The 18,562-nt window shown below is 35.4% G+C and overlaps 1 protein-coding gene across 2 annotated transcripts in view; it reads right to left on the reverse strand.

Moving 5' to 3' along the window:
- LanA (laminin subunit alpha) overlaps nt 1-18,562 on the reverse strand; it is a 58,277-nt gene that overhangs the window by 38,359 nt on the left and 1,356 nt on the right. Inside the window, exons 2-12 of one of the 2 annotated variants that reach the window (XM_076135021.1) lie at nt 16,000-16,146; nt 7,948-8,075; nt 7,488-7,596; nt 6,882-7,052; nt 6,025-6,241; nt 5,424-5,633; nt 4,834-5,027; nt 4,035-4,110; nt 3,460-3,597; nt 1,875-1,986; nt 471-646 (exon numbers count right to left, since the gene is read on the reverse strand). In XM_076135021.1, the coding sequence (XP_075991136.1) occupies nt 471-646; nt 1,875-1,986; nt 3,460-3,597; nt 4,035-4,110; nt 4,834-5,027; nt 5,424-5,633; nt 6,025-6,241; nt 6,882-7,052; nt 7,488-7,596; nt 7,948-8,075; nt 16,000-16,146 (1,678 nt within the window). Of the gene's footprint in view, nt 1-470; nt 647-1,874; nt 1,987-3,459; nt 3,598-4,034; nt 4,111-4,833; nt 5,028-5,423; nt 5,634-6,024; nt 6,242-6,881; nt 7,053-7,487; nt 7,597-7,947; nt 8,076-11,076; nt 11,190-15,999; nt 16,147-18,562 lie in introns of those variants that run through there. The other variant, XM_076135022.1, reaches the window with a different exon arrangement.

The following is an 18,562-nucleotide window of genomic DNA, read 5'->3' on the forward strand; positions in this document are numbered from 1 at the left end:
AAAACACTACGGTAGCACTTAGTCACCACCTACCTATGAATATAAATAACATTTTCTAATGTGAACAACTAGTTTCTGTCCTTTAATATGGATTTCCTTTCGCTTGGCTTACGTCATCTTAAATGACCAAAACGCGAAATCCCTAACGTTGAGACCGTTAAACAATACCTAAGTATGTACTAAAATAGATACAAAAACGAATCTATTAAGAGGTTATTATTATAATAATAATACTAGCTTAAAATGTGGTAAATATACCTAAAGGTGTTATAAAATACAGACACATTTCTCTACATTTTAATAACATGCAAACATTTACCTACAAATTTTGTCTTAAGACTAGATTAATTAAAGATATACCTAACAGTAGGTTGTTAAGTGATAAATATACAGTATCTGTTTGGAATTTCTAAAATGATACAAATTACTATGTTTTCTGATAAAATCTTATAAAATTAAAGTGAACTCACGCAAACAGTCCGGGTACTTGTAATAGCCAGGTGAACACTGGTCGCACTGCTTGCCGCCGAAGTTGGCGAGGCAGTTGCACTTGCCGTCCGCCGAGCAGCTGGTCGAGGTCGAGCCCGTGGGGTCGCAGTTGCACGGCACGCACAGACGCTCGCGACCCTTCACCTCCATGTAGTACCTACGAATATAAACAACATTAGTACTATACAAAGTAGGAAAAAAAAATATTTAAAGTGAATTATGATATTATATCTTATACTAGCATAAGCATAGTTAGCATTTATATAAACAACATTAGCATTTCTCTACAACAGTGGTTCCCAACCAGTGGTCCGTGGATGTCAAAATATGGTCCGCGAATGATGTTAAAATGAAAAATGTTCAGTATGATTTTTACACTTTTTTTAATATACTGACATAGTGGTCCCTGTTAACAAGAATATTATAAAAGTGGTCCCTAACTAAGAAAAGGTTGGGAGCCCCTGCTCTACAAAGTAGAAAAAAATATTTATTTTAAGTGTATTATGATATTATATCTTATACTAGCATAAGCAACGTTAGCATTTCTCTAAAAAGTAGAGAGAACAACTATTTATGTTAAGTTTATATGTTATACTAACTGACCCGCGCAACTTCGCTTGTGTCACATAAGAGAGAATGGGTCATAATTTTCACCGATTTTGTAACATTTCTCGTTGCTATTGCGCTCCAAATGGTCGTAGCGTAATGCTATATATGTAATAGTCTCTAACCTTCCTCAATAAATAGGCCAACAGTAAAATATTTTTCAATTCGCATTAGTTCCTGAGATTAGCGCGTTCAACCAAACAAACTCTACAATTTTATAATATTAGTATAGATAGTATAGATTTAGCCATTATTAATTTGAAATTTAAAGTCATGTATTTTAACTTGACTGGTTGTATAACTGTATTCGTATGTATACTTTGAGTGGTAGAAATAACACAGTACCTACATTATAGTTGAGGTAAAATGTTAATTCACAGACAGTCGGAAACTTAATTGAAAGAAACGATTCACATATTCGATATCACTGCGTCGGGATATCGTGGGTTCGATTTTCGAAACAATCATTTGTGCAACCCACAAATAATTGTTTCGGGTGTGGTTGAGCTTTGTGTCCGCTGTTTGTATGTTTGTGAAAGTCCCCGCCACATAAGAGCCATTCATAGTGCGGGAGTTGTCTTTTAAAAGATGAAATAAAAAAAGTAAATGAAATTCTGTAAGCTCTGTAGCTTTGCGAAGAGAAAACAAGTAAAAAAAAATGTACATACCTATATTATATTATGAATACATGATTACAAAAATAAATAACCACGACGATAACTCACTAAACTTTGTATAATAAAGCAGTGAATACACATAATTTAGTTGTAAGAACTTACCCGGAGAGACATTGGTCGCATCTCGCTCCTCCAAAGCCAGTCTTACAGATGCAGGTGCCCACGACGTCGTCACAGATGCTGGGCTCCGTACCACTCACGTCACAGTTGCAGTCTACGCAAACAAAATAAAAATATAAATAATCATATAAAACAAATATTAAGTGTACCTAATATAAGAAGAGATCCGTGATAAATATATTTTTACATAGTATAATTTTAATTATGTAATTTCTGCCGTGTTTTTTTTTGTATTAATATTTTAATTTAGTAATGTTTGCGTGCGACCATATTGATCAATAAGCTTGGAACTTTGATAAGGTACTTGTTCAATTAAATCTAGATTACGACGCTTTATAGTTTAAAATTAATAAGAAAACCTTCAATAAATGAAATCTCTCCGTGAAACTAAAAGAACACCACGAAAATTTAGTTTATTTAAGAAACAAAACAATACAAATTAGCCATTCACGCTGACAACATCAATGATTTTTCCAATATAATATACGCTCAGAAATAATTACCACAAAATCATATAAATTATGGTATAAAATAATCCTATATATAGTAACAGAAGTAACGTTTCTTGCCCGAAAAAAAATCGTAAGACCAGCCCATCATCATTCATAGTTTTAATATCAATGCAGCATTACACAGCGTCACAACGCTATGTGATGCATCTGTGGAGTGTCCTCCACAGGGTGTCAGGGTGTTTTGGGTGACTTGATGTCTCGCGCTGCTGCTCCGAGCGCGTGACATCAAGCCACGAGCTTGTCTGCCGGTGCACCGCCTTTTATACCCATCGGAGCCCGCCAGGGTGCGGTGTACGCATGCGCAAGTGCAGGGGGTGAGGGTGCTTTACCACCCTATACTAACCCCTGCCGTTTAAGGGTGGTACGGGAGGAAAGATGTACGAAATTATTGCTAATTTATTACTTTGCCATAAAATCTTCTTAATGTTTGGGCGGAATAGTAAGTAACAAATGGCAAAGTTGGGTGTGACGGCCATTTACATATTTGCAACATAGTCAAAATTTGATATTAATAAAAGTAGTGACTTTAAGGGTAATTTATACAGCTTATGTTTAACTGTCGAATATCCTATCTAATAGATAAGTGACGTAATTAATGAAAGTTAATGCCGAAACTCATGAAGTTTATATCAATTAAATAACATATTATATTTGTTCCGAGTGGGAATTGAATCTGCGATATTTGGCTCAGTTGATAGCGTTACGACAGCACTTTGCTTTACTTTGCAAAGGTAAGTTTCATATGACTACGGAATAAGTAAGCATGTGTTTTCCTTTTTTAACCCGTGACTGTCCCACTGCTGGGCAAGGATCTCCTCTCGAATCAAGGAAGAGTTAATCCTTGAGTCCACCACGCTAATCAAGTGCGAGATGGGGACTTTGCATGTCCTCAAGTAATGCGTTATTTTTTTTACGCATACAAGGTCTCATCCTGATGTTAGTAAGCTTGTTACTTTTATATTATTACCTTTGACTGTTTTAAAACATTGGGTTGTATGTGTCACACAACACAGTCTTAAAAGTTATACAATTTAAAAATAATAAATAATACTCACGTTTACAAGTCGGGTAATTATAGTATCCAGCTTCACACTGGTTACAAGTCCTTCCCGCGTACTTGCTCTTACACGTACAATTACCGCTGTCTTTATCGCACACGCCGGACACAGACCCGACCAAGTTACACTCGCAGTCTGTAAGAAAGAGATGGATATAGTTTTCACAATTTCGTCTACAATGTTTTGATTGGAACCTTTGTTTTGTAAAGCGAGGGTCAAAAATACGATTACATCGTTTGAAGGGTTCCGAAAATAATAATTATTGATTTGCAAAAACCTTGAACTTGAATTAAGATCGTTGACCTTTGAATTTCTATAAAATACAACTGATATTAATATTTGGTATTTAGAAATTATACAAGAAATACATACATATACGGGATCAAAACCAATACAAGTTTACATTCTTTAAAAAAATATTTTTGCACTTAGTAACAATTAAATAGAATCAACCTCTAAAATATTCCACACGGGCATCGAACCGTCGACATCTACGTTCAACAGCAGCGACATGTTAACCACAAAACTATATTATACGAAGTAACGTAGCACAAATAATTTGGTATACTTACTTTTACAGCTTGGTGAATAGTAGCCATCAGCGCAGATCTCGCACGACTTGCCCGCGTAGTTGTACTTGCAGGGACACTACGGACATACTTTACTTAATAAACTGCATAAAGATCTTAACTAAATTGGTACTTTATTTACAACAACATACATAGATCTTAATAAGTAAAGAAAATAGTTTTGAACAAAAAAATATGTAATCGAAACTACAAGTTATATTAACATGTATTCATTCCTGAGAAAAAGGGTACTGATTATTTTTATTTTAGAAGCAAGGAAACTTGGTGTCATTTATTGCCTATTCTGTCTAAAAGATCCATCAGTAGTATTCGTTCAGTCGACTATGAAGAAAATCTTATCATAAAACGAAAAGCCACATGTTTTGCCAAACGCTAAACTCAAACATCGCTTGACAAATTTGGATAATTCTTCTGGTTTTATTTCCTCAAGGGAAGGTAAAAGTTTTAAGATAAGAATAAAATAAGACTGGCGAAGAAAATTGTAATAACAAATATCAATGTCAGCCGCGCGGAGTCCCGTGAATCAGTTAATTTGTCAAATAAAATAACTCTAGATTTAAGTAATCGGTAGATCGCGGAAAACCTAATCAGTAATAAGTAGATCTCAGGTTTTATCTATAATCAGGCCTTTACAAACGTGCGAACTACGTCATAATCTAAAGAATCACAGGAATGTGACAATGTGTGAGTACGAGCGAGAGACTACGATAAAATGACACGACTTAGTTCACACGTTTGAAATGTGTAGTATAATCGACTATAAAGTATATGATATACTCACGATGCCATCAACCGGCGTGCACTGCTGTCCATCAGTGCCGTTGAGGTTGCAGGTGCAGGGCTTGCAGTCCGGGTAGTCGAAGTAGCCGTACGCGCAAGAGTCGCAGTTGGGCGGGTTGAACTCCACGCGGCACTCGCAGCGACCGGTCTCCTCCTCGCAGTTGCCGGTCGAGTAGTGCAGGTTGCAGTTGCACGCTAGATACAGAACAGATATCATATTAGGATGTTTGAAAAGATTTAAGTACTGTCTGGTAAAAGGCTTTATTGCTAGAAATGCGAAATATGTTCTGTAAAGCAAAACTGTTAATTAGACTTACTAATGAAGATACTTCTTTATATGTCTGAAAACTCATATTTTACAATAATTGTTCAGCGTGGGATTTGAACCCACGGAGTCAGTACACAGCAGCGCTTTCAACATCATAAGAATAACATCATAAGATAAATAGATTTAGAATTTCTTTAGGGCTAAGCCTGATATTGTCGGTCGCAAAAAGAATACATAAATAAATTTTTTATACGTATTTTATGCATATTATGCGAACAGACATTTTGCGTTTTAGCTAAAGATCAATAAATAAATATACATACGTTGACAAACATCGATCTCATTCCAGGTCTTGCCGTAAGGTCTGTAGAAGGTGGGCTTGCACTTGTTGCAGTTGATGCCCTCGGTGTTGTGCTGGCAGTTCTTGCAGACGCCGCCGCCCTCGTACTGGCCGTAGATGTCCAGGGACAGACGCTGACGGTCGATTTCCGGGTCGTACTCGCATTCCGTCGTGTGGTTGTGGCAGTTGCAAGCTAGGGCACAAATTTTAATTATGTATTTGAGGAAATAACTTTAAAGGATGGTAAGTTTGTAAAGATTTTGAGCTTGTTATTTCCGGACTTTGGGTCATATTATATTTTTGTGTGTCGGAATAAAACCCTGGACCTCGTAGTTGAATAATCAACCTATCTAGTCTTTAAATACTGTATTAAAACAGAGAAAAATATAACTATGCTGCTAAAAGATGGTTTTGAGTTTAGTAGTCACCTACTATCAAAAAGTTACCCATTTTCGAAACTAGTTGAAACACATACTATAAAAAGGAATACACATAAAAATAGATTTTAATTTTTCTGTCTTGAATGAATGCATTTTAATAAGAAAACACAGAAGAAACAACACTTTTCTCAATAACCGACTTACGTTCACAAACAAATCTGTCCCAATGCTGCGAGATCCTCCACTTCTTCTGCTCGTACCCTGGGCAGCACTTGGTGCACTGCGGGCCGCAGGTGTTGTGCTGGCACACGCACTCCAGGATGTTCGTGTTGGTGGCCGGGTCCGCCGGCTCGCAGTTGTCCGCGTGCCCGTTACACATGCACCTACCTCCGATGCTGATGTCTTTTATACTGTAGAAGTACTGTTGAAGAAGATGTGACTTTAATAAGAGTTCTAACATAGAATGAAATTTAATAGTATAACCCTCGGTTTCTGTGGTACATTTAACGGTAGTTTATCTATTCGATAGCGTTTAAACTCATATAAAAAAACGCTATTGAATAGATAACCTACCGCTAAATGTACTCAGAAATCGGAGGTTAGTCGTTTAATTGATTTGTTATCACTTGGCGATAGTTTTGCTAATCTTACAGAAAAGTAGGAAGTTAATACGCTTAGACTTTTCAGTGTTTTTACGTAACTATAGGTCGACGTAATGCTACAAAATCTTTTAAACTTTACTTATAAGCAGGACTTTAATTATAGCAAAATTACATATATGAAATGGTTTCTAATGTTTATGGGTTACTTCAATAATTAACTTTAACAAAAATATTACATACGCTATAATTTGGAAACTGTGCTTAATTTGAAATACAATTATTTTAACTATTACTTAGGTTTTTAAAAGAAATAAAGTATACATAATTATATGACATGTACTTTTAGTGAAAGGTGGAAGAGTTGCTAAGGCGGCCTTCTTTTTACTGATCATCTATAAAAGCTTTTTTTCTTTAAACCATTTCTCAGCTGGCATCGACAGTTTGCAGTTCTGAACTTACCCGCCAAGTAACAGTGGGATCCTGCCTAGCGACAGACATGAGATGTCCCAGCAAGTTCTTGGTCCTCATCAGACGGAGCCGCACGTTGGTGGCCCTCGTCCACTCCTGGAGCACCGTCGAGTTGAAGTACGCGTTCGCTGATGGACGGTTGTTCAGTAGAGAGATCGGAATCTGGAAAGATAGTTTGCGTAGAATTTTGTAAGGGAAAATTATACTGTTGATAACAGTGGCTAGTTTCCTTGATATTTAACTGCGTTTGAAATTGTGTGATGACAAAAAGTAATATGTAGGAACTTATATGATAAAGATAACAAAAATGACACGTTACGTTACGTTTACGTAGAGGTATAATAGCTAAAGTTGTCGTAAATATTGTTTGGTGTGTAGTGGATTTGATTTAAATATGAGAACATATTTTCATGTTTCCTGTAAGTTTCGCGAAAAAAGATTTTTTTTAACGCAAAAGATATCTATACGATAAAAGCAAGCTTAACATCAAAAACTTGAATAAGTACTAAGTAGTACTCATTTTAATATCTTTATGTGCATTTTGTATAGCAATATGTATTTTTAATTTGTGTTTTCAATAATAAAAGCTGAAATTACCTCTCCACCTTCCAAGGGCACAATCTTGGAGTATTCCGTGCTGCAGATGACTGAGTCATCCCTCGTGATCGGCTGGAGACTCTCTTTGCCGAAGTAACGTTCACAATCCCTGGGTTGACAAAAAATACATTATTAGGTCACATGCTCTATATATATTCTGAAGAATGAGGGCCGCTCTATGTTATAAGCGGTGTTTTTGATTGATTTATAGAGCTTTTCTTCAATTAAACAAAGATATAATACATACATTTATAATATTTTAAAAACAATGACATCCACACCAGGCGTTGCCTCTATCGTAGTATTAATAAATAAATAAGACAATTAACTGTCTGTGTACAAAACTGCGTATGGAATAATATTAATATTGATTCGAAATTAAATAGACTACAAAGCACTTTAAAACCTTAAAAACAACGTTTATTAGTTTCAAAACTATCGTTTAAACGTCGGTACTCACTGAGGCGAATCAGAGAAGTACTGCCAAGGCTTGAAGGTCTTGCCGTAGTCCGTGGACTTCTCCAGCACCCAGAGACCAGGGCGCGGTGAGTTGCCCATCTTCACGAACACGTACGCCACGTGGAACTCCTGAAAATTTGTGTGAATATCAGAATGTGCTGGATAGAATCTTTATTCCGTTTACTGGCACAGTGGTTTAGTTGTAGACGCAGTGATTGCGTCGGGAGATCGTGGGTTCGATTCTCATACGGAACAATTATTTGTGCGATTCACAATTGTTTTCAGTCTGGTTGTACTTTGTGTCCGTTGTTTGTTTGTTGTTTCCCCGCGACATAAGAGCAATTATTAGTACGGGAGTAGATTTTTTTTATAAAAAAGAACACTATTGCGGGCTACAATTTTATTTTATGCTTTGCAAGGATGTAAAGTCCCTAACCAGTGCTCCGCGCTTCGGAGAGCACGTTTAAAGTCAGTCCCGGTTTTTGTCTATTAAGGTAAGAGACTGTGAGCATGACAAAGGCTTTTTCGCGGCTTGAACCACCTTGGCACTATGGTTGATCACTAATCATAAGAAAAGAAGAAGATTAGCACTGAGTGAGTGACAGAGAGGCACAAAACCTAGCTTTTCTCTCATTCCCAAAGGGGAACTCTTAGAGCAGTGGATCAGTAATGGGTTATTTGTTTTAACACGACTTACGAATAGACATTGTTACACAAACCTACAATTGCAACGTCTATATTTAAGGCATATTGTTTTGACCAGGCGCCTTTTGCAGTTTACCAGCTTCTATTTTAAGTCATGTTTCTGATATTGTAATATGACCTATATGTTCAAACAGCGTTAACAGGCCAAAATCTGACTAAGAAGAAATCAAACTCAGAAACTTCAACTTCTTTTTGACCCATTTCTGGGCAGGGATCCCCACCCAAACGAGTGACGGGTTAGACCTTGAGTTCACCATGCTGGCTTAGTGCGAGCTGGGGACTTTGCATACCCTCAAGAACTGTTCTAAAGAACTCTCAGGCATGCAAGGTCATCATGATGTTTTTCTTCACCGTTGGAATAAGTGCTATTTATTTCTAATACACACATAACTGCAACCACTTGCGTGGGAGGTACCAACTTATACCATTCGGCTATCACTGCTATACATAGCATGATAATTTTTAAACTATAGCAATATTACAGTATTTGTAATACTTTTTCAGCGATGATAACAGCTATGAGATCACGTCATCTGCATTTTGTAGAGTAACACATGTTGTACAGCTGAAATATTCTAGCCTGTTTTACTGGTGACCACATCTTTGGTTATAATCCATTATTCTATTATTTATGTACAAAATATGTAATCAAAGTGTTGTAATTATATAGTTTTCGTAACAGACGGATGGCTTGTAATAACATGTATATTTTGAATGTTGCTGTGCAATGATGATACAAGAATTTGTACCTTTTCTATTTTATAAATTCCACGATCGTTTTATTTATTTAAATAACATATAATTTATTTAAAACTTGGTATTTTAAGTAAATTTAATGAAGTTTCTCAGCAAGTTACGAACAAAGTAATTGCGCTGGGTAAAATTGAGATGTTTGACGGTTGCGTTTTAAATTATATTACAACTAGCTACTGCTCGCAGCTAAGACCGCGTAAAAGCTCCTCGGTTTAAATATTATCCAATGATATTCCGAATTATATACTGTAAGTGAGTCTTTTATCAAAATCCATGTAACAGTATTTGCTTCAAAAAGCAGCATGTTTTCCGCGTTTACACCAGTAGTTAAATACATTTTAAATACTCAATAACGAGCATATAAAACGTTTTATGGAGCGCAGGGCTATCTGTCATCCGGTGGCGTCGTGCAGGAAGCCAGTAGGCGTGCGATAACGTGAGATAAAGAAAAGGGCGAGGTTATTACAAATAGACCACCGAACGATGTATTTCGTCAGTTTAATGATTTGGAGAAAAACACGTGATTTTATAATGTAACGGGTCCTAAACGCGATTGAAAATTAAAGGTTACCCGACGTATCGATCGAATTATCCAGTCAGTTCGTGACCACGGTCGATATAATTCGATCGAAATAAATCGATGTGAAAAACACATGATAAAAATGGGAGTATTACGTTCGATTGAAGTTTTCTACTTTTTATCGTACAAGGAAAAACCAATTTTAGTTAAGCAACAGTATGTTCGAAATGGCCAGCTACTTATTTCCAAAACGGTCAGACTATTGTATTCCTTAGACGATTTAAAAAGTAAAATTAGGAAGCTCTTAAATGTGACTCATACTGATATAAGGAATCTTTTAAGAAAATGAAACTTATTTTAGTTATCTTTTTGATTAAGCCCTGATATCAAAACTTTCGAAAATGCGTCCGTTGAAAAGTTTACTAAACTTTAAAGTTTTAACAGTATACTTTTCAAATACTTGCTACCACGTTATCTAACGGATAGGTTAAAGGTTATCTTAAATGTTTCATATACCAAAATTTTAAGTAAAACGTTAAACTTCGACTTCAATCACTCCGCAACATACCATTATAATTTATAATTATCTCATTTAACATATTACGTGTCTAAGCACTAATGACCACACCTAAACCTCATACATTAAACAAAATTGTGATTTTATGACCATTTCGCATTTGCAAGTATTAAGTAACAAATAATTCGCTGCGCTTTGTTAAATAGCATTAACTTATATTTATAGGGGAATCACGCGATTATTGCTCTTATGGATGTTTTAAATCGAGTTAATCCCCGTAAAATATAAATTAATTTCCAACGCTAAGGCTTAAGTACAAATTAATGGAAAAATAAAGCAGAAATAGATACAGTTACAAAGTAAATCTTATCAAGCAAGTTCCTGATTCTGTGATCTTTATCTTACAGATAGCACATGTTTTAGTCTATGTTAATAACCAATCTTCAATAAAAGATAGCTTTAAGTATACTAGATAGAAATTATCATATTCTTTGAAAAGATACACAGCACTAGTTAGCTTAAAATAAAATCTATACTACACAATCTTCTACTAAAGATACTTAGACTGTTAAAAAAATAAAACTACTTAAATTTGTATGACACTGTCTAGTGTATCTAAGTATAGGTATACTTACATGTTCTACATGACAAAACCTCACTACAGTCGACGAAATAAATCAAAATAATATAATAGAAACCAATAAACCGTAAAAGAACCTTCTTCAAGACGTCTAACTCAAACAGAGACAAAATTAAAGTTTTAAAACTAATTGAAAAACATGCAGTAAAAAATACATTTGCAGTAAAACAGCAATTGTAAGCAGTAGTGTCATATTCGCATAGCAATAAGCATGTATAGATATCGCAAATTAAAAGTATTCATATTTCGCTGAGCCGACATTCACAGTTGCAAGGCAAGGTATGCATTTCGTAATGTGGTCATAAAATCACGCTTCATGTAAAGGAAGAATAGAATTTATAATATAAACTCTGTTATAATTATTAGTGGTTATTAATGCTTGAAACATCTTTACTAATATTATAAAGCTGTAGAATTTTTGTTTGTTTGCTTGAACGCATTAATCTCAGGAACTACTGGTCCGATTTGAATAAATATTTCAGTGTTAGATAGCCCATTTATCGAGGAAGGCTGTAGGCTGTCATCACGATAGGACCAATAGGAGCTGAGTAGCAATAACAAATGTTACAAAAACGGGGAAAATTTTGACCCATTCTCTATTATGTGACGCAAGCGAAGTTGCGCGGGTCAGCTAGTAAAAAATACGCCTTTTATACCCTTAGGTGTAGGCAGAAATGTATGAAATACGTGCGTGTTCCGTCATTAGTGTTAGTCCCATTGAAACCTATTTCATTATACATTTAGTTGTTTCCAACAGTCATAAATGGGAGATAATTAAACTCTGACAACGGCGCGATGGGTGGTCGACTATAAGTATTTACCTACTTTATTTTAATTGACAACTTCTTTCAGGAGTGAAAATAATTCAGCTTCAGTTGCTGATAATGTCGGTTATAGCGACTCTTAATAACTTAACTGCAACCATTGCTAGGAATATGTATTTCTATATATGTACTTAAATATTTTAAGATTACTTTAAATGCAATAAGGAAAATGTATAAGAAGAAACAATGCCTTATTGCGTATTGCATGATTCTCATTATAACAAATTTAAGGACGAATAAAGATGTTTTCAAAACAAAATACTTTGAAAACATACTGCATCACATTCAGCTGCAACTAAGATCCTTTGAACATCTAAATCCGTCTTGTATCCTCGACGCATGTCCCTACCATGTCTATTCAGGACATATCCACAAATAGCTGTGCGGGGTCAACGAACCCTGTTACCTCACGTCCCGATGGTTTCACATAAAACAATTATAGAACAGGATTTTATGAGAGCTTAGCGTGAAACATTAGCGTGATTGATTGCATTATAAAGTTTCAAATCAGTCCACATTATTCACTCATGAACTTTAGAAGGCTGTAAAGCACTGAACTTTCAATCTAGTAAAAATCAAATAATTTTAGTATCATTTATAGGTAAAACAAAGTTTGCCGGCTCAGCTAGTAACATATAAAATCACGCCTTTTGATATAACGTGAAATGTATTTCAGGCCACGAAAAAGACGAAAATACAGCTCAAGACTTGAATCTTCCCGAAATATTATTATCTGAAGTGTGAAGGGGTAGCTTATACTTTCTTTTAGTAACGTTTCTGTATTCAGCCATTAAACCATCTTTATATATTACCAAATATTATGAACAGCAACGACTGTAACTCTCAAAGGCAGAAACCTCAGTCAACTACGCAGTGGTTTTTTTCTTGCTCTCTGCCTACCTCTTTGGGAAAAGATTGAGATTTTATGTATGTATTTCTAAACTATTGGGCGAAAGTAAAAACTCTAGACTTCTCCAACCTTATGGGTCAGTCGTTTATTTTACCTAATTAACTAAATTATTTGATACTCTCTTCTCGGTATAATATCGATTGGTGGAAATTGTCATGTGTTAAATTCTTCTGCATGTGCCGTTGGTAACTAGCGTGATGTTATTTATGACGTTATTGCTTATTTCATCGGCTCGGTGGTCTAATTCCGTGAACTACGGAGATGCGGCGAATGTTTACAAAAGCTCGGAGAGTGATGTCACCTACTGCTGTATCTAATACGATGTGCAGGAGATCGTATGACAGTGTGTTTGTTACATTATATTATTATATACAAGCTTGTGTATGTCGAAGTTACATGCAGAAGCTATTAGATTAGCATTTTCTAATCACATAGAAATACGATACTTAGCTTTTCAGAATACGTATCCGGTAAATAATCAGGTGGAATTTAGTCAGTTATCTTATTGCCTTTGTACATTTGCATTTATTTTATTTGTCAAAAGGTTATCCGACGTTTATAAATAGGTTGTTGTTTCTTGTTTGTCCTTATTTTGTATTGTACCCATTCAAAGACATTAACGACTATTAGAAATCTATGTTCTTCTGTTTTTTTATTTAAAGACATAGGTTCCTTCATTCATAATAAGTTAAGGATAAGAAACTTCAAATTTAGTATTGTTTTCACTTTTATTTCTTTGTTTATTTGCTTTTTTAATGGAAAAATACTTTATTACAGTCACAGAACATTCTTAAATTGTAGAAAGATTTGAGTTAGCTCCAAAATACCTCTTTCTGGTCGTGCTGACAACCGTTACAGAAATAGATTCGAAATGCTTTAACAAACTTAATTCAGAGAGCGAATAATGTTATTTTAAGCCTAAAGGTAAAGGTGGACAGTGCACTTGAATCTTACTAACGATTTATTACGAGATAAGTCTTATTCCTTGCAGTTTTTGTAAGCTTAGCGTTGAAATAAGCACATTAAAAGTTTTTAAACATAATTTTCAATTAAGGACACTATTTGGCTTCTTTTGGCTATGAAATAGACTTTTAGGCGTCAGAAAATTATATTACTTTGATTTGTAATAACTGAAACTAAGTGGTATTTTTAGTGGTTCTAACATCTATAAAATAACTTTCTGTCTTGAAAAATCGTAGCTGGAAAGCATTTATGTACATACATAGATATGATAGAATCTTTTCGAATGTTAAAGAGGTAAAATTTGCTTTGTTTAATCTTATTTCAAATATCCAAACTATAAAACCGATTGAGATAACATAAGAGAGGTGATAGATTCTATCTCTGAGAAGGACACACACCAATATTTGCATTTGCGGGCAAGAATTAGTAGTGATAACACATCAGCTGTAAGTAATATCTTATTCATATAATATCATGTCATAATTTAAAAGTCAGAATGTACTATTGAAACCTTTTAGTTATAAAATTATTAACAATATCTAAATATAGACCTATCATGGTGGTCTCGAAGCATCGCTAAGATCTATATTTCTTAAACTTTATTATTTTTAACCATAAATTATCTTGCGCGGTTATTTTTTGTCTTGTTTTAACATCGTTATTAGTTCATAAGTACATTAAGATCTTGTCTGCAAGGCTTACTGACCACACACGAAGCGCGCGTATTTCAGTTGATAACTATCTGATAGCGAATATGCAGTACACTGTGATTTTTCTAAAATGCTAGGGATTGTTATGCTAAGTCAAAACAGCGATGTATTGCATAGTGGCTATCAAATTGACGTACATTGTCAAATGCAGTGCCGTTACTGATTTTTTAAAAGATAAATTGAATCCTGTATTGATATAGTCCGACAACTTAGTGGAAAGCCTTGACAAGCACGGTTTTTGTAGAGTGTAATTCATGATTTTGTGTATGTCCAAAATCAAATAGCTGTATCAATAAGGCAACCGTTAGCTGCATAAGCCTTCGGGCCACTGATGTTCTAAACTCCGAAAGTTCTATACCTTCGCCAAATCGTAAATCTATACTAATATTATAAAGCTGAAGAGTTTGTTTGTTTGTTTGTTTGTTTGTTTGAACGCGCTAATCTCAGGAACTACTGGTCCGATTTGAAAAATTCTTTCAGTGTTAGATAGCTCATTTATGGAGGAAGGCTATAGGCTATATATCATCACGCTACGACTAATAGGAGCAGAGTGCCAGTAAAAAATGTTACAAAAACGGGGAAAATTATGACTCATTCTCTCTTATGTGACGCAAGCGAAGTTGCGCGGGTCAGCTAGTCTTACATACAAGGATTTCTACTAAGACTCTCTACTAAGTTGTGGATTTATAGAGTGCTTCTTTAATTAATTTTCACTCATCAATTTCCAAAGAATATTTTTTCAACATAATAACTTTACTTAAAAGTGCTAATCTAGGTTGTAAAACAATGCCTAGACTGAACGGTAAGACCTAACTGTGAAGGCATTGTGCTGCATCGTGATCGAGAGGTCAGGCACAGGCATCTGACCTCAAGGACCTAGGTTCAATTCCGTGACCATATTTATACGAGAAATTACAAGTAATATTTAGCCCTTAGATTTTGTGACGTTGATTAAAGTTGTGGTAGTGGTGAGGGCAGTTTAATACAGAGACTCATGTTCAAATCCTAGGTTGAGTAAGTGTGCAATATATCGAAGTATTTGGTACAGATATTGCTTAGCTAAGAAATTTAGACGAATCACCTGATGTTTATTCACACGTGAATTCAATGCTTCATTTTTTTTTGTAACGTTACTGGTCTAATAAATTTCTGAAAAGCTGCTCAATATAAAATGAATTGACTAGCTGACAAATCTTTTGCTATGTGCCATTTACATATCCCGTGATTAATTATTGCTCAAACTATACTCAAAGTTATGACTTTCAACTCCTAACCTATGTTTCCATGGTGTTAATTTTAGACTCCTTTTATAGTTCAATTTTAAACCGATATTATTCTGCTCCTAGACGATAATAATATTGCACAATCTAACTTAAACATTACACAATATTCAAGAACTTTTAGAATTTTATACAATGCAAAAATATTGTGCAATATTTTTCCAGATGTCAGCTTAAGGTAGTACATATTCTGTTATATTGTTCAATGTTCAGGTTCAGGGTGGTACATACCTGTCCCAAGTCGATGGTAAGATTGACTTCATTGTACTTCATGCCCCTGGACAGCGGAGGACTCTGCCACCACGTCTCGAAGCTGTCCACCGCGTACTCTGGCGGGTGCTTCTTGGCTTCGTTCGTCGCATCGCAGAAGTCGCACACCTGGAATGATTGGGAGATGTTATAGCCAAATATGATGAATAGTGATAGCAGGTCTGAGTATTTAATGCTAGTCCGGCTGGGACGCGGAGTATCCAATTGGAGGTACCGCGTCCTGGCCGCTTTATGGTGACTGTTGAAGGAATACCGTCAGGTTTTCAAATTTAAAGCCGGAACACCTAGCCAGCGGGAGAGCCCGACAGCCCCCGCTTCCTCCCTCGAGCGGGATATGCAGTATTGTTTCGTCATGACAAAAAAAAATGTCTAAGCATTAGAGAGTGGTTCGAGGGTTCGAGCTCTAGTCTACAGACCGAAGACTTTGAAGTACCTTTAGTTTTGCTGTAAAAAGAAAGTTGACGGTTACTAGAAGTAAACAGTTGTATAAATAGTAGTATGCATTTTAGTTCTCGTTGGTTGCCCTGCGTCTCTTAGCCTGAAACCATGAAAGGATTGCAATCTTCCTGAAGTTATGCGCCTAGCCTCGTGATAAGTCTACCTTTGTCTCGTTGCATCAAATGGTTTGCGTAACCAGATGATAAGTGTCATCATATTCCTTAAAAGAAGTTCTGGATAATTTATGAAAAAAATAATTAAACGTAGCTCATTTATTGATAAAAACAATAAAAAACTAAACAATTTCGAATAAAACGTAGTCGTTAAGCAAATAAAGATCACATTCATTAAAATGTAAAAAAAACAATCATTTCAGATGGACCTCTTTCTATTTATCAGAGCCTAAACAATCCAAAATACATCATCCTGTGAAAGGAAAGCAAAATAATACGTCATATTCTCCCAGAAAGATGATCCTCAAAAACAATTCAGAGCTATTCAAAATCCTGCTATTGTGAGTTTTAAAACAAAAGATCTAAGTTGGTGTTAGGCAGGACGCGGCCGCATTTGGCCGCCACATGTCCGCAAAAAGGCCACGAAGATAACCGAACTTAGCCGAAATTCCCCGAACTGGTGAACGAATTCAATGGACTGTCTGTCCATGGCATGGTGTATGCAGATGTTTATAATAATGGGTCCAAATGAGTGGCTGTAGACATGTGAAGCGGTTTCTGTGTAAATATTTGTAGAGTTAATTGTATTTGTGTGACAGAGAGACAAGATAGTTTGTTGACATCATGTTATTGTGTTTTTAAAGCTAGACAATGTAGTGAGATTTTGTCATCTATCTTTCTTTATACTTTGGGAACCAAAAGCTAAGCCATAAAACTGTTATGAAAACAGGCTGCTTTTCCAAGACTAGTAATTCATTTACCAGTCTTGGATTATGATTACAGTCGGTTTTCATAAAGTTGTGTAATCCTAAAAAAATATACTTTTGACAAAACTAAACTAATTCGAGATCCTGCATAAGATAGATAATATAACTAATCTTGCTGAAAAAAAAAATTTTTGATGCTTAAAAATTGGCTACGACAAATTAATACTCTAATATACCTATTGTAGTTTACATAAATCTTCAACTATCATTATCAGTGTACAAAAGTAAAAAAATATATAACATTTTTCTAACTGCCTATTTTGTCGATAGCCCTACAATATAACCCCGATATATCGAAACACATAAAAGCCAGTAGTTAAGCTCGAGTAACAAACAAACACTCGTTGATAACGAAGTCAGAGTTCATAACGATAACGAAATATTTGAGTCCGTTATCTGCGAGCCTAAATTTAAGAGAACATGTATGTTTAATGAATGAACTAATTTAAATTGAGAGTGTTGGCTACTGACAGTTACATTATATTTGGTAAGCATCGGGTCACGTGGAGGCATTTTTTATATTTAACTAATCGACCCGCGCTGCTTAGTTCTCGTTTGCATGTACATAACTTAGCCACTCAAACGTCCGTGGAGACTAAAGTATCCATAATTATATTACAATACCCTCCACGGACGTTAATATAAATTCAGACTTTCAACCACTTATAGGTGCTAATCCGTTGGGATGCTTGATTTTGATCTATCTCGTATACCTACCTAGTTCAGCCAGCGTTTGCAATGTAGGCGCAAAATTCTTCGCAAGTTTATCGCATTAAAAATCTTGAAATTATTACAAGATATTGCTTTAGAATAGAATGCAACAGGTAACAAACGTGTTTTTGTCTCGGCTGTATGCAAGATAAATAAATAGAGAATTTTAAAATGTTACAAAACCAAAAAGCTGGCTAAATCCGTCCTTATTGGGATTAACCCCTCTAAATAATCCGTGAAGTTTTCTTGTACAATTTCATAACTCTTACGTAAAGCCAAGCTTTTTGCTCGGCCGGAGCATCGAACCGTTATCAGTGGGATGCTGGGCGGACGGAGATAGCTTATCAGCGCTTATCACGGCCCGGTAGCCGCGCTACATAACTACTATGTTAATAATAGCAACATACTTAGGAACAAACAACCAAGTTATCATTG

The sequence above is a fragment of the Anticarsia gemmatalis genome, chromosome Z (assembly GCF_050436995.1).
Source record: "Anticarsia gemmatalis isolate Benzon Research Colony breed Stoneville strain chromosome Z, ilAntGemm2 primary, whole genome shotgun sequence".
NCBI classification, from domain to species: domain Eukaryota; kingdom Metazoa; phylum Arthropoda; class Insecta; order Lepidoptera; family Erebidae; genus Anticarsia; species Anticarsia gemmatalis.